At 61.6% G+C, this 16,688-nt stretch overlaps 1 protein-coding gene across 2 annotated transcripts in view; it reads left to right on the plus strand.

Annotated features, from left to right (window-relative positions):
• Positions 1 to 15,487, plus strand: part of USP43 (ubiquitin specific peptidase 43) — a 186,330-nt gene extending 170,843 nt beyond the window's left edge. For both annotated transcript variants that reach the window (XM_039502361.1, XM_039502362.1), the window contains exons 10-15: positions 6,530 to 6,607; positions 7,808 to 7,937; positions 8,373 to 8,721; positions 9,517 to 9,675; positions 11,623 to 11,781; positions 13,839 to 15,487. In XM_039502361.1, the coding sequence (XP_039358295.1) occupies positions 6,530 to 6,607; positions 7,808 to 7,937; positions 8,373 to 8,721; positions 9,517 to 9,675; positions 11,623 to 11,781; positions 13,839 to 14,959 (1,996 nt within the window). In that variant the 3' untranslated portion in view covers positions 14,960 to 15,487. The remainder of the gene's footprint in view (positions 1 to 6,529; positions 6,608 to 7,807; positions 7,938 to 8,372; positions 8,722 to 9,516; positions 9,676 to 11,622; positions 11,782 to 13,838) is intronic.
• Positions 15,488 to 16,688: the final 1,201 nt, after the last annotated feature.

Genomic DNA, 16,688 nt, shown 5'->3' on the forward strand with positions numbered 1-16,688 from the left:
CGTGTTGAGCTCTTTTGAGGACATGGCCATAAGTGTCGCCAGGGGAGCTGCTGGGTGCTGAACATGCCTGGAAATCTGGCCAGTCGCTTCCCCTGTCCCTTTTAGGTCCCCGGTGGTCGGCAGTGTCCTTTAGCAGACGGGGGAAAGGCAGCGGGGAACCAGCCTAGCACCCAGCACTGGCCAGCTCCCCCACTGCCCCAGTACATTTTGGCAGCTGGTTTCTCCTATCTGCTTAGCTCTGCGAGGAATCTGGGGATGGAGGTAACTGGCCTCCACTCCATGTCCTGAAATCAGCGCCCACCTGGAAGTTCCTGTGTAACATTGCTGCCCGAAGCATGCACTGAATCAGCTGGCTGGCTGTTACTGATGGTCCCTGCTAAACTGCAATAGGTTCTTGTCCTCTCTGCAGCCACTAATTAAGCAGGGAGAAATTGCTGCTGTGTCCTGTACCTGCCTCACTCTGCCTATAAATACACTGTGACGGGCATCAGCGTTCTGGGGAGGAGACGTCAGGCAGAGGGCTGAGTTCAGCACCGCTCCTCCACTCCAGCACAGCTCTTTAGTTCTTCTAGGCAATGACTTGCTCGTTCCAGGTGAACTTTTATACTTGGCCTGGCAGCTGGGATGGCCAGCCAGGATTTGTGGTCCCAGTGGGGATCCCTCTGCAGCAACTGCAGCACACACAACACGATACCAGCACTGACAGACAAGCTCTTCTCTAGCTAGCGTAGGGAGGGAGGCAACTGTGATCCGCTGGGCACAGGAATTAATGCTGCCACTGGGTCAGCATTGGTTGGTGGTGTTGTACAGGGTACAATGATCCTGTCGCACTAGTGCCTTTGCACTGCTGTGTTCTCGAGGGATCCTGTTGCACTACTGCCTTTGCACTGCTGCATTCTCAACTAATCCTGTCACACTAGTGCCTTTGCACCACTGTATTCTCCAGTGATCCTGTCGCACTAGTTCTCTCTCACCAGCATCCTCGTGAGCACCTCCCCCTGCAGCCCACAGAACATTTGGAAATGGGCCCAGGAATTATTAATGCCTCCCTCCTCCTGACTCAGGTTCTGTCCCTGATAAAGTTTGGCTGAAGTCTCTTCGGAAGCAGGGCGCAGGTTCGGTGCTGGCAGCTGTGCTGGTTGCATGCGAGTGGCTTGGGGATTGTAATCACAGTTGCTAGCAGCCCAGCTGGGGGTTGCTGGCTGGCTGCAGGGTGGTGGAGCCACGCTCTGGGGAGATGGGATCAGAGGTGGAGGTGGAGGATGAGCCTCTCAGGGGAAAATTCAAATGAGGCAAAACTCAGTTCTCTGGCTAAGCCCCAGGGAGTGCAGTGCCAAGGGCCTTCTGCTGGCCATGCCATGTGCCCAGTGCCCCCAAGCTGGGTCTGGCAATGCACACTGGCCTCCAGCAGCAAGAAAGGCAGGCAGGGTTGTGTGTATCAATGGAGATCAGGCCCCACGTGCTAGGAGCTGCACGTGAAACCTAGTGAGAGACAGTCCCTGCCCCACAGTCTAAACTGGCCGGGCAGACCCAGGAAGGACCATTATCCCCATAGCACAGCTGCGGACAGGGACTCTGGGGAGCTGACGTGACTTGCCCCAGTTGAGACAGAGGCAGGAACTGGATCCTGTTCTCCTGAAGCCCAGCCCAGAGCCTCAGCCACGAGACCTGCCTTCCCCTCTGGACAAGTTGCCCGCTTCCCCCCACTATTCAGGTGGCTTCCTCCCCTGGCTCCCTGTGGCCAGTTAGAACCATCCAACCTGTGGCTGCTCTCGCCTTGCAGGGCCGCATGGAGTGGCTAACCTCCCTAGGCACTGCCAGGCACTGAGGCAAGTGGCTATTTTGCACTTGGGACAAGCCACTCTTCCTTGTCTGGCAGCCCTGTCTAGCTCTCCATGTCTAATGTGCCCATCACCGTGGCATCTGCGCCTCGTCAGTGTCAGGTCAGGCTTCCCTCTGCATGCTGTGCCTCAGCGGCCCCGCCCAAGGAGACGTGTGGTGTGCAGTTCCGTCCCCATGACGGAGCCAGGCTGAGAGCGGGCGGGACTCGTGTGTGCTAGGGAGAGGCGTGCACTCTCCAGGAGGTGGGGAGCAGGGGATTCATGCAGCAGGGCCCTGTCTCGGGGGTTCTCGGGTCTGGGTCGCTGTTCCTAAGGGATTTCAGAGATCAGCCCACCCACACCCTGTGTCATGCTCGGCAGCACAGCCAGGGTGTGCAGCCCGGGGGCAACGGGTGGTGGGCTGGAGATCACCCAGCAGCAGCAGCAGCTCCTGTCCCATGGGGCTGGGGCCTGCCCCAGGCACTGTGACCTGGCTCATGGGGTCACGGCACTGCTCAGGTTTGGCCTGGCCCCCCCATCATGACAGAGAGCGGACGGGGCAAATTTGAGCGAGTGCTGTTCTGACCTAGCACACAGGGTCCAAGCACCACGCTCCCCATACGCTGTATCCCAACTCCCAGAGCAGGGAGCCAGGCCCAGCCCTGTGGGACAGGAGTCACCCCTGGCAGCCTCGCTCTCCGGCTCCGGGTGAACATTCACGTCCTGCGTCTCCTGTTGTCAGCCGTGTAATATGCTCAGTAAGGTGCCGTGTGCGGACCAACAGCACCGGGGGCCCTGCCCTCTCCTGGCCCCGCTGCTGGCTCAGGACCGCTGGAGCGGCTGGCAGGTGTGAGGGGTGTCACTGTCGCTCATGGGGGCTGGGCATGGCTGAGGGGAGCGGATTTCAGAGGCTCCGCTCCCCTTTTCCATGTCAAACACCCTGCGTGCAAACTCCATCAGTCTCCTCCAGGTGTGGCCACGGGGTGCACAGGACCAGCCCGGCCACATGGGGCCTAGCACTTGGGCACCTGCTCGGTCTGCTCCTGACAACGGGATGTGGGAGCAAACCTCCATCACCCCCAGAGGCCCCGCTCGCCCCGCCAGCTCCCTCTTGGATGATGGAGCAAGCCGCTTGTCTGGGAGGAGTCTGCCACCTACTGGCCCTTCTGGGGATCACACTGCAACCTCTAATTCCCCGTCAGGGCTGCGTTGTGATTCGGGGGCCGTAGTAGATGGGGTTTCTCCACAGCTCTGCTCCCCGTCTCCTGCCTGCCCCATCACAGCAGCTTGGAGCTTCTAGTGTGGGAGCCTGCCCTGCGCCTCCAGCTGTCCTGAGGACGGGGCACAGGCCTTTAGCTCGCTGAGAACTAACATAGGCACGGACCAGGGCTCACACACAGGCCCCCGCATCCCCTTTGCTCCGGGCATTCTCGTCTGGTCAGCGACAGCAGCCGGGCACACAGCCGTGCCAGACTGGGGCCCAGTGGAGAAGGCAGGATGGCCGCCTGCTGACTCCGGCTCCTGTGCCCCATGGAAGTCGTCTCCCCAGTACATCACTCCCTGCCTGGCCTTCGCAGAGACCCTACCTTCTCCCAGTAGAAGTGATCCAGCTGCATATTTATAAACCACCCCCCTTGCTGGTTCGTCCCATCTGAGCCAGCGGGATAATAATTATTATTCATTATTATTGGTACCATGGGTGTGCCTAAGGGCCCCCGTCCCAGATCAGGACGCCGTCGTGCCAGGCGCTGCACAAAGGCACAACAAAAAGATGGTCCCCACCTCAGAGAGCTGACAGTGCAAGGAAGCTGTGCCTCTCGCTGCCCACCCAAGAGCCTGTTTCTTCTCCCTCTTCATGTGTCTTTCCCTGGCACTTCATCTGAACGAATCCATCTCCTGTGACTCTTCTTCACGTTAATGTACATTGATGCAGTGCCAGTAACTTACAAACACAGTCCCTGCCTCCAAGCCCTGGCAGCCTGACAGCAGTCCGGGGGAGAGAGGGTTTGGGCATCGGCTACCCTGGTGGCGAATGCAGGATGGGTGGGGGGATGGTTAGATGGATATGGACAGAAGGCAGGAAGGGTTGATTCGGGCAGGAGTTGGGGGCAGCATTGCAGACGAGAGGAGCAGTGTGAGAGCAGGCACAAAGCCGAGCCGACACACACAGTGAGGGGAGAGGACTGGGCCCCGTGGTGTGTTGAGGACTCTGTTGGAATTGCATGCTATCGCTTTAAGAGCTGGGTGGAGAGGACGTTCCTTATCCTGCTTGCAGGCTACAGGACTCTGCAGGGAAGTCAGCCATCCAAGTCAGTCTGGGAAGAGCCAGCCTCGAACAAAGTGGGTGAGTGGAGCCTCACTGCCTTCGGGAGCAGCCTGCTTTGTCTCTCTCTGGTTTTGGTCACTGGATGTTATTGGTCTGGATTCTAAGAAACACAGTTGCTTTACAGTGCAGGGGTATTTGGTGTTTTTATCTAAAGTCTCTGTGTGTATGCTGGGACACCACAGGCAGGGCATAGGGAGTAGGAGGAGCCCAGGGGCCATGCAAGCGGTGACATCAGGCTACACAATACTCAGCATGCAGTTCCCCTGCAGCACGTCATGGTCCTGCAGTGCTACACTGGCTTGTGTGACGGAGCTCTCTGAAGTGATGTGGGGTGGGGGCCAGTGAGAGAGGGACTCAGGAGACCTGGGTTCGAGTCCCAGCTCCAATCTGTTGGGTGACCCTGGCCATAAACTTGGAAGGATTAGATGGTTATCAGTAAATGTTGGTAACCGTTGCGTTCGCTGGACACACACAAACTGACAAATAAAAGATTGATTTGTACAGATGGGCAGAGAAAGAAAACACTGCTGGAGACCGTATTAGTGTTTGATCTAAGGAGTTTCCTTTGTATACCTTGACAGGTGATGTGCAAAGTGCCAAGGGGTCTGTACTGACCCCCCAGAGGTCAGGGTGTTGCTGGGACGGCTCCTTAAAGAGGCAGCACCTTGGAGATGATCATCTGTCTCTAAGCAGGCTGGGGGCCTGGCGTTTGTGGTTGGGAACCCGCTCTTCAGCTTCCCAGAGATGGTGCTGGCAGAGCAGAGGTCTGGGAGGTTGGCGGTGTACGGAGCCCCTTTGCTGCAGCAGTCTCCAGTCTACCACGGGGTGGGGACAGGGTGACCAGGTGTCCGGTTTTTGACTGGAACATCCGGTCGAAAAGGGACCCTGGCGGCTCCGGTTTGCAGTGTTCAGGCAGGCTAGTCCCTACCTGTCCTGGCACCGCACTGCGCCCTGAAGCAGCCAGCAGGTCCAGCTCCTAGGCGGGGGTAGGGCCCATGCTGCCCCTGCCCAGAGCACCGGCTCTGCCAGTCAATGGGAGATGGCGGGGGCTGTGCCTGAGGGTGAGAGCGGAGGGTGGAGCCTCCTGCCCCACCCCAACTAGGACCCAGACCTGGTGGCTACTTCTAGGGTATGCGCAGCACGGTGCCAGGACAGGGAGGCAGCCTGCCTTAGACCCGCTGCACCTCTGACCAGGAGCTGCTCGAGGTAAGCCCACGCCCCCACCCCAGCCCTCACCCCTGCACTCCAACCCCGCCCCAGCCCAGGGCCCCTCCCACACCCCGAACCCTCATCCCAGCCCCACCCCAGAACCCTCACCCCTCCCAAACCCCAACTCCCTGCCCCAGCCTGGAGACCACCCTGAACCTCTCATTTCTGGCCCCATTCTGGAGCCCACACCTCCAGCCGGAGCCCTCACTCCCTCCTGCACAACAACCCCCTCCCCCAGCCCAGGGCCCCTCCCACACCCTGAACCCCTCATCCCAGCCCCACCCCAGAGCCCTCACCCCTCCCGCACCCCAACTCCCTGCCCCAGCCCACAGTCCCCTCCCACACTCCAAATCCCTTGGCCACACCCCCAGCCTGGAGCCCCCTCCTGCACTCCAAACCCCTCATCCCCAGCCCCACCCCAGAGCCCGCACCCCCAGCCAGCGCCCTCACCCCCTCCTGCACCACAACTCCCTACCCCAGCCCAGAGCCCATCCTGAACCCCTCATTTCTGGCCCCATCCCGGAGCCCACACCTCCGGCCAGAGCCCTCGCCCCCTCCCGCACTCCAACATCCTGCCCCAGCCCAGTGAAAGTGAGGGAGGGTGGGGGAGAGCGAGCCACCGAGGGAGGGGGAATGTAGTGGGCAGAGGGCGGGGCCTCATGGAGGGGAGGGGCTAGGGTGTTCCGTTTTGTGTGACTAGAAAGTTGGCAACCCAAGGTGTGGAAGGGACTTTGCGGAAGCCCCAGGCTGCTGCTAACAAGCCATGGCGCTGGTCAGGGCAAGAGGGCTGACAGGGAAGGGAAGGGCAGCTCCATGACAGGCTCCGTGCCCTACGGAGCTGCCTGCAGGGTCTCACATGATGGCTGCAGGGCCTGGGGGAGGAATGGAGAACCTGCTGCCAGACAACACCTGTAGCTGCCTGAGCCCTGCCAGCCTGGCCCGTTTCCCTGCCTCATGCCCCACCAGCGCGGGGAAGACAGTTGGTGAGGGGTGGTGCCCTGGGCCTTCTCCTCCGGCACCCAAGGGGCTCTGGGAAGTCTCTGCTCTCTCATGGGGGATCAGCCCTTACTAGCAGGGTCAATACGGCGACCCTCAGGCTTCCCTTTGGGCCTGGGCTGGCAGCTGCGACCCGGAGCAAGGCCCCTCCCGCTAATGCCTGGCCTTGTTCCCGCAGAGCGCTGCAGTTCGGCAGCCCGGGCGGCCCCCCCCACGTGAAGCTGGTGGTGGAGTGGGACCCGAACGCCAAAGAACGGTGAGTCCTCAGTGCCGCGGAGCCTGCCCCCAGCAGCGGCAGGGGCACAGAGGCAGCGGGTCCATCTCGGTGCCGTGGGCTGGGATCAGAGACTCAGGGTCAACACAGCTGGAAGAAAATGTCTCAGTGCCCCTTACGTTTCTCATCAGTGTTTGGCCCATAGCCACCTGGTGGCCTCGGGCCTTACTCCTGTGCCCACCCTCTGGCCAAGGACCTGGGCTCTGTATTTCACCCAACCTGGGCTCTGTATTTCAGAACCAACTCATTGGGCTCTTAAGTGTCTTATGTATTAACGGTCCAGCCTTGATGGCCTCACTCGGAATCCCCCCCATGGAAGGACAGAGTAAAGTCTGAGTGGGACCATCCCCATTGTCCTGCTGGGAATTCTGCCCGAGTGAGGACATCAGGATCTGGCCTGCTAAGAATCACTCGCCCTTGTCTCCCTCATTGGACAGCAGGGTTAGCTGTGAGCAGTTTGCACAGGGCAGTGAGGGTCTGCGTTTAACAGCAGCACCTTCAATGGAGCAATGCTGGATTTGCACCAAAGAGCGCGGACTAGCTGGCTCTAGGAACTGGGATGGCACTTCATCCTAATAGACGGCTGAGTGCCCAACAGCGCCTGTGACACCAATGGGCTTGCCGGTGCTCAGTACGTGTGAAGATCCAGCCACTTGATTAGGTGCCGAAATACAGAGTTTGAGCCAAGGTTTTCAAGCCTGGGGAGTGATTTTGGGGGGCCCAACTTGAGACACCTCAAAGGGGGCTGAGTTTCAGTGTGGCGGCTCAGTAGTGTCTGAAAATCAGGCCCCTTTAAGGCATCTCAGGTTGGGGCCCCCAAGTCGCTGGCACTTGTGAATATCTTAGCCTGGGCGCCTAACTTCAAGCCCCTGTACTGGACAGTATTGTCCACTAGGGAGAGAACTGCCCTGCTTTTAATAGAGGGCCACCTCTGCCAGGCAACCAACATGCCAGTCCCTTAAGTGGTCACTTAGGACAGGTCTTACTATAACTCAACCTGTGGAACTCACTGCCTCAGGGTAGGGAGACAAATACCACAGGCTGGCTTGGGAAAAAGCAGGACAGTTGCTGTCTACTGTCATGCTGCGTCAAGGTGATTGGAGCCCCTGCCCGTGGATGGCACTGCCCTGATGCCATCGCGTGGGTACTGCCTCCCTCCAAGCTCCTCTCCCGCCTTTGCAGTCTGTTTGGCAGCATCCAGGAGGAGGTGGTGCAGGACACCGAGAGCGTCCGGCTGCAGCAGCAGGCCCATCAGCAGCAGCACAGCTGCACCCTGGATGAGTGCTTCCAGCTCTACACCAAGGAGGAGCAGGTAGGTGCCATGCAGGGCGGGGTCTGGTCGTGCACCCTGGGCCTGCCGTTGCCCCTTGTTCTGGGGCACTGGAGCTGGCGGGGTAGGGACAGGTGCTGGGCTGACACCAGAGCACCCCAGGGCATGGATCCAGCTGCCCAGCTGGGGCTGGCAGGAGAACAGGAACAAAGGGAAGGGAGAGCTCACCGCATTCTGCGAGGGGAACCCCGGCCTTCCTCTCTGAGCCCGAGCCAGGGCAGGCAGGCACTGAGGACTGTGCTTCCCCCCTGCCCAGACCCAGGTCGCAGGCCTCGCTGGACCCATCCTGCCGGAGGGATGGTGCAGCAGCACCAGGTGCCCAGTGCCCTCCCCATGGGCATGGGGGCATGGCCAGGCCAGCTGCGGGGGCCACGCTAACCCTAGCCTTGCCTGGGGCATGGTGTCTTGTGTCCCCAGCTGGCCCCCGACGACGCCTGGAGGTGCCCCCACTGCCAGGTGCTGCAGCAGGGCGTGGTGAAGCTGAGCCTGTGGACACTGCCCGACATCCTCATCATCCACCTGAAGAGGTTCCGCCAGGTAGGCGAGCGCCGGACCAAGCTCTCCACCCTCGTCCGCTTCCCCCTCCGCGGCCTCAACATGGCGCCCCACGTGGCCAAGAGGAGCCAGGCCGGGACGCAGGCACTGGGCCCGCGGGCGACATGGAAGCAGCTGCCGTACCTCCACGAGAGCTCCCAGCTCGACTCGCTCTACGACCTGTACGCCGTCTGCAACCACCACGGCAGCATGCAGGGCGGACACTACACCGGTGAGTGCACCAGGGCACAATGTGGGGCAGGCACTTCGCTAGTGAGTGCACCAGGGTGCCATGCAGGGTGAGCACAACATGGGTGAGTGCACCAGGGCACAGTGTGGGGCGGGCGCTTCACGGGTGAGTCCACCAGGGCGCTGTGCGGAACATGGCTGAGTGCACCGGGGTGCAGTGGGTGGGTGGGCGCTACCTGGGTGAGTGCACCGGGGCGCAGTGGGTGGGCAGGCGCTACGTGGGCGAGTGGGTAAATACACCGCAGTGCAGTGTGGGGCAGGCGCTACATGGGTGAGTGCACCAGAGTGCCATACAGGGTGGGCACTATGCCAATGAGTGCACTTGGATGCCATGCGGGGTGGGCAGTACATGGGTGAGTGCACCAGAGCACTAGTCACCCCGTGTTGGTACTAACCATGCCCCAGTCTGGGGCTAGGGGGCGCTGTGCAGCTGGAGGTGCCTGGCTTTGAGCAGGGGAAGGACACTGGAAGTCCAGGCTGACTGCGGTGATTGAACCTCAGGGGCGACGCTACCTGTGGAGGGCCTTGGATCAGCTGGGCTGGCCCAGCCCTAGCTGGCAAATCGCCTTGTGCCTGCCAATCTCTCGCTGTGGTTTTAGTCCCAGGCCGGGCGGGAGGTGGACCTCAGCCAGACGGGCCCCGCCAGCGATGCAGGCTGATGGGATTCCACCCTGGCGGGGCTGGACTGAACCCCAAGCCTGGCACCCCCAGGGCCCCGTCTCCGCCCCTCGTGCGGTTCGTGAGCTCCCTTCCTAAGCACAGCTGTGCTCTGCCCCAGCCTACTGCAGGAACTCCCTGGACGGCCGCTGGTACAGCTACGACGACAGCGCTGTGGAGCCGGTCCAGGAGGACGAGGTCAGCACCCGGGGCGCCTACATCCTCTTCTACCAGCGAAGGAACGTCATCCCCAGCTGGTCGGCCAGCAGCTCCGTGCAAGGTGGGCCTGCGCCCCTGCCGTGCGCGCTCGCCCACGGGGACGTGCTGCTGCGGGTTGCCAGGCCTGGCCCACTCAGGGCTGGCTCTAGGCAAAAGGCAGGTGCCGCACCCTGGCTCCCTGGGAGGAACGTCTTTGGCAGAGTAGTTCCAGGGTCTGCTTCGGTGTGAGTGCTGGGGGGCCAGAGCCTGGCCTGTCGCTAGCCCATCCGCCCCTTGGAGGGAGTGTCTGCCCTGCCGGCCGGGGGTGACTGTGCACGGGGAGCCATCTGCCATTGCTGTCCTCTAGCTAGCATGGGTAACAATAGCGGCGCAGACCCGGCCGCATGGCCATGAGCATGGGATCGTGCACGCTGGTCACTAGCCACTGCTCATGCCCATGCGGCTGCGGCTGCACTGCTCTTGTTACCCGTGCCAGCTGTGGCTACACAGGCTGCATCAAACCCTCCTGTGCCCTGTAGACGTCCCCAGGAGGGTGGGTGGAAATCACAGCCATTGGCACCAGCAGGCCAACCCACCCCCCACGTTCGGCCTAGGGCTGTCTGTGACACGTACATTGCTGAGTCTCACCCATAGACTGCCCCATCAGAGGGGTCCCTGGGGCCCATCCCCCCTGGGCTCTGCGGGGCCAGCACTGTGACACCGTTCTGGCTTTAACACGATCAGCCGGCAGCTGAATCCTGCTGAGCCACTCCGGTGTGGAGTAGCCAGGGGGAGGGAAAGGACAATTCACACGGGGTGTTCGCTGAATGCTCTGGCTCTCTTGCACGCACACGCTCAGTCACAAAGCATGTGGACACATCTACACACAGTCACAAAGCACATGTGCACACATTTACACATGCATAAAATCACAGCACATGCACACACACCTACACACACACACAGAGTGGCAAAGCACAATCACACCCCCACCCACCTCCGTGCACGCACAGAGTACACACACTTACACAGGCACATGCATTCTCACACAGCCACAAAGCGCGCACACAGACACACATTCTCTCTCTCTCTCTCACACACACACACACACCCCACCTGAGAGAGTGCGCTCTCGTTTGACAGAGGCTGTATTTTCTCTGAGGTCCTTGCAAATTACTAATCTGTTGTGGCATGTTAATTGGTCTGTCCTATTTGTGCTGCCACCCTGTGACTGCTGCTTGTAACTGCACCTTATGGCACATGCCCATTTTATGTATTATTACCAGCGGCCACTGAGCTTAGGTGTTTTGGTTTTTGGAGACGTCGGCCGGGGTGAGAGCTAGTTGGCCGCCTGCCTCCTGGGAGCAGGCACTGCAGGGGCTGCCACCGGCACCAAAGAACAAGGCTGGAATGGGTGGGCTGGCTTCCCACAAGACCCTGGTGGGACTCGCTGCTTGGATCATGGGTCAGGGCCGTGCCACCCTGGCTCTGTGAGCCTAACAGGCCCTGGTCAAGGTCCCATTGGCCTCTGGGGCGGGAATGGGACCAACCCACCCTGACTCCAGCTGGGCCAGCACAGTTATACAATGGCTATTGGGCTCCCTCTACTGACACTTGCTCCAAAATGCAACAAAACAAGCCACGGTGACACCTGGCTACCTAACCTGTGGCCTGGGCCTGTCCAGTGGCACCTCTGCATGAAGATCTCTCCTTCCCCAGCATCAGCATCCCCCCACCAGATGGCTCCCTGGGGATCCCAGTATGAGGGGTGCATGGAGGGCCCCACTCTGCACCCAGAGGGGACCAGGGAGGAACCTTTAGGCAGCAGCTCACTAGCAAGGGAGGCCCCTAGGAGCTGTAGGCTTTAGCTGTGGGTAGCTCCATCCCAGTGATTGCTCATTGCCAGGGCAGGGGGACAGGGGCTGGAGCTGGCTGCTTTGCGTATTTTGGTGTTACCCCCCTTGCTGCACCCCCAGCGCCCCATTGGGTCTGTGCCCCAGTAACACACCTGTCTGGATTCCCCCTGCAGGCTCCACCAGCTCCTCCGTGTCGGATCACTGGCTCTCACGGCTCAGCGGGAGCAGCAAGAGGGAGAGCCTGGTGTCCCGGAGCTCCACGGCCTGCCCCTCCCTCCCGAAGGTCCCCGACTCGCCCGTCTTCCTCGACGCCGCAACCAGCCAGGAGAAAGGTCTGTGGTATTGCTGTGAACCCCAGGGCTGGGCAGCCAGTGCTCTGCCCTGCCAGTTGAGCCCCCACCCCATCCTCCCTCCCCCTGCAGGGGTCCGTCGGGTCACAGAGCAGGATTCGGCCCCAAGAGCTTTGCAGCGCAGGAGTCTGGGCTGTGCCGGGGGGAGCCAGGGCAATCGACTCGCTGGCACTGGGGAAGGGGGCACTGTGCAGTGCTAGGTGCGGAGTGTCAGGCCGTGTCTGGACATGACAGGACATTTTGAGCCCAGGGGCCAGTTTGTTTCAAACTCCCTACATGGCCTGGCTGGGTCAGCTGGTCTCTGCTTGGCCTCACAGTCTGAGGGGTCTCCCGGAGGGGAGCCCAGCCCAGCGGCAGGGGAAGAGCGGCCCATTCACTGGGGGTGGCACAGAAGAAGGGGCAGTCGGACTCGTGGAAGAAGCGGACCAGCAGGGCAGCAAAGCTGGTGGCATGGGGTGGGGAAAGGGAATGGGCCGGAGGGATGGGGTGGCAAGGGGGGTCATAATCAGGTTCGCAGGGAGCTGGGTGGGGGCCAGGTGAACTTTCTACTTTGGTCATTTCAGTGCCACCAGCCCCCAGGTATCACAGATCAGGCCCCAAAACACCCCAAGTGTGGGTTAAAAGGCAGGGGGATGGACCCAGGCCAAGCTGGCGGGCTCCATTTATTCATCCTTGGGGGGGCAGGAGCCTTGAGGGGCCCTGTCTTCTAGCTTCCCCCACCCCCAAAGGCCAGAACTTGCGAGTCTCCCTGCATCCTGAGGCTTGGCCGCACTTGGCAACTGACTTGAGCCAGGAAGCTTCGAGCCAACGTGCTCCTGACGCACGCGGGGTTAACCTCTGCCGCGCTGTCCCCAACCCGGGCAGCCCCCTGCAGGACTAGCTCCACGGCAAGCTGAAAACAGCCCCCCCCCGGTGTCCTGCCCCACAAGCAGATGCCTGGGCTCTAGCCCTGCCCATCAGGGGCTGTGCTCCCCCACATGGCGGGGCAGGTCCATCCAGTTGAACGTCCCTCTGGAGCGCCACCTGCTGGTCGAATGCACCAGTTACAGCTGGCCAAAGGTGCACTGGCACGTGTCCCCTACGCTGCCCAATGTGCTGGTGGATTTCAGCGGCGCATGGGGCCACCAGAGGCAACATTCAGGACAGGCCATTCAGCTGGTTCTTGGGACCTGGCCCTCATCATTAGCATTGTCTGTGTGACCCCGGCCCCAGTGCGCTAGGCGCTGGACATTCAGTGAGAGACAGGCCCCGCCCAAAGGGAAGGGACTAGATGGACAAAGAGTAGGGGAGAAACAGAGGCAGGAAGTGACTTACCCAAGGTCGCACCGGGACTAGAACTAGGGTTGCCAGGTGTCCGGTTTTTGACCAGAAAGGGAGCTGCGGGGGCGGCGCTAGGTGCAAGGGCAGAGCACAGAGCCTTCCTGGCTGCCCATGTGCCTAGGGGATGTAGGGACCTGGTGGCCACTTCCTGAGAGCCGTGGTAAGTGCCGCTGGAACCCTGCACCCGCTCCCACACCCAAACCTCTGCCCCAGCCCAGAGTCCCCTCCCACACCTAAACTTCCTCCCGGAACCCACACCCTGCACCCCCTCCTGCACCCCAAACTCCTCATCCCTGAGCCCACACCCCCAGCTGGAGACCTACGCCCCTCCCAGACCCCAATCCTCTGCCCCAGCCTGGTGAAAGTGAGTGAGGGTGGGGGAGAGCGACGGAGGGAGGGGGATGAAGCGAGTGGAGGAGGGGCCTTGGAGAAGTGGCAGCGGCTCAGGGAGGGGCAGGGCAAGGGTGTTTGGTTTTGTATGATTAGAAAGTTGGCAACCCTAACTATAATCCAGGTCACCTGATTCACTGGCCAAAGTCGCTAGCTACTAGCCCACACTGCCGGCCAGATCCTGCCCTTGGCCACTCCTGGGCAGCTCCAGCGGCACTGGTGGGAGCTGCACCCAGCTCGAACTGGTCCCGGATGCCCCGCAAGGGACACCATGCAGCTCCACTCTGCTCTCGGGGGCTCCCGCCAACCTGCCTGTGTTTCTCTTGCAGGAGGCTTTGAGTCGAGGCCCCTGGTGCGCGGCATTCAGGGCCGCAGCGTCAGCATGAAAGTGTCCCCCACCAAGCCCAGGCTGGGGGCCACCAAGCCAGTGCCCCTCCGCTGGTCCTTTGCCGCCAGAGACAGGCCGCAGGCTGCATCCGGGGAGCTGGTGGAGTACCTGGAATCTGGGCGCAGGCCCCGGTACACCAACGAGTCCATCGTCCCCCTCATGACAGGGGGCAGCGAGAACACCCCGGTGCCGGCGAGGCCTCCGCTGAACCCGGCCGCGGCTGGGAAGGACCCAGGGGCCGGCAGGGCCAGTAGGGCGAGTGGGAATTCCCCAGGTGCTGTGGGGGGTGCTGCAGAGAGCCACGGCAAAGCGCCCCCAGCCACCGAAACGGCTGGGACCCTGAAGAGGAGCAGCAAACCAAAGGAGGAGGCGGGCCAGCCACAGAGGACATCCAAGAGGCTAGAACTGCCCGTCAACGCGGGGGCCCCCCGGAGAGCTGAGGAGCCAAAGACCAATGGGAGCAAAGTGAGCTCCAATGGGGCGGCCCACGCGGGCACCCTGCCGCACCCACACCGCTCCCTGAGGGCCAGAGGGGCACCGGGCAGGGATGGGGACCCCGACCAAAGAACCCCTGCCAACGCTGGGGAGCACAGCAGGGACAGGGACCCCGAGGCCGAGAGGCAGCCAGAAGGGAAGTTCACCATCTTCAGGGCTGGCTTCCTGAAGAAGGAGCCCAAGCGGCCTGGTGAGTCGGAGCGGCCCCACGCCTCAGAGCCAGCCATGGGCTCCTCCCGGACGTCACTGTCCAATGGCACCCTGAGCGTCATCAGTGAGGGCAGGGCCAACAGCACACTGGGCCGGCGGGGCAAGGAGGGCCAGGCCAACGGCAGGATCAGCCGGTCCGAGGTGGACATCAAGCGCTCGCAGAGCTCCGCCAGCATCCACAGCAAGGCCGACTGGGCATTGCGCAGGTCGGCCTCCCTCTACAAGAACGGCAGCAGCGGCCACCAGCACAGCCGCAGCGTGCCACTGGAGAAGGTGGCCTATGGCACCTTGCAGAGGGTCAAGTACCACACGGCCTCCCTGGGCAGGAAGAAACCAGTGCCTGAATCCAGCTTCTAACCCGGAGCTGCTGGGGGCTGGAGGACGAGCGCGGCAACCAGGGTCGGAGAGAGGAAACGGACAAACCCAGCGGGAGGCTGCAAGGGGCTATGATGTCCATTGAGGCCGCGTTGGTCTGATCTCTGGGTTCCCGGGTCCCGCTGGGGCTGGGTCCCGTTCTCCTTCCCTGGGATTGCTAAGGGAGCCGTCTCCTGCCGCGCCGCTGATGCCTGATCTCCCTCGAGTGTGTAGGGGACGGGGCTCCCTGCACAATCCATGCCTTAATAGGACGGCGCCCAGCGCAGGGCTGCTGAGATCGGGGGCGGGGGACGAGCGGCGGGGAGAGCAGAGGAAGAGTATTTATTCTATACGCAGAGAGAGTTTTATTCACACAGCGTCAACGATGCTTTTTGTTTTGTAAAAGGCGACTATTTTTCGTACCAAGGACGGGATGGGGATGGAGGGGGGAGAAGTGGGGGGATCATTTATGCACCAAGGTCTATGCAATAATAAAGTCTTCTACTGAGCTTTTGTATGCGGGGGCCTGGCTGGCCGCACACGCTGGGGTTTTGCAGAGCTTTCTATTAAAGCCGTATCGAACAAGCACCGAGCCGGGGACTTTGGGCAGTGGCTCCTGTGGGGAGAGAGCCCTGCGGGGTGGGGTGGGCTCTGGCTGGGCCGAATGTCTGGCTGCTTCTTGGGCTGACGCTGCCCGGGTTGGGGAGTTCCTGCACTCTGGAGATTGTCGGGTAAACCCTCAAAGCTTGACTCTCCTGTGCCCCATGTGTCACTGACAACCCCCCCCCAGCGCCCTGCACCCCATCACTGACCCCGCCCCCAGCGCCTGTGCCCCATGTGTCACGGACCCACCCAGCACCTGTGCCTCATGTGTCACTGACTCCCAGCGCCCTGCACCCCATCACTGACCCGCCCCCAGCGCCTGTGCCCCATGTGTCATGGACCCCCAGCACCTGTGCCCCATGTGTCACTGACCCCCAGCGCCCTGCACCCCATCACTGACCCCGCCCCAGCGCCTGTGCCCCATGTGTCACGGACCCACCCAGCTCCTGTGCCCCATGTGTCACTGACCCCCCCCAGCGCCCTGCACCCCATCACTGACCCCGCCCCCAGCGCCTGTGCCCCATGTGTCACGGACCCACCCAGCACCTGTGCCTCATGTGTCACTGACTCCCCCAGCGCCCTGCACCCCATCACTGACCGCCCCCCCCCGTGCCTGTGCCCCATGTGTCATGGATGCCCCCAGCGCCCTGTGCCCCTTGTCAATGACCCCCAATGCCCTGTGCCCCTTGTCACTGACCCCCCCCAGCGCCCTGTTCCCCTTGTCGCTGAGCCCACCAGCACCTGTGCCCCATGTGTCACTGACCTCACCAATGCTCTGTGCTCCTTGTCACTGACCTCACCCTGCGCCCCTTGTCACTGACCCCCAGTGCCCCATCTGTATCTGCCCTCCCCCACATACCCCATGTGTCACTGACCCTCCTCAGCGCCCTGCGCCCCAGACCCTGTGTGTCACTGGCTCTTGGCACTAGGGTGACCAGATGTCCCTAGTTTATAGGGACAGTCCCGATTTTTGGGTCTTTTTCTTATATAGGCTCCTATTACCCCTCACCCCCATCCCGATTTTTCACACTTGCTGTCTGGTTACCCTACTTGGCACCCACACGCCATGTGACTGACCCAGTGCCCCTGGCCCACGGCTCACTGACCCCAGTGCACAGGGCGTATGAAC

This window comes from Mauremys reevesii, linkage group 15 (genome assembly GCF_016161935.1).
Source record: "Mauremys reevesii isolate NIE-2019 linkage group 15, ASM1616193v1, whole genome shotgun sequence".
Classification (NCBI taxonomy): domain Eukaryota; kingdom Metazoa; phylum Chordata; order Testudines; family Geoemydidae; genus Mauremys; species Mauremys reevesii.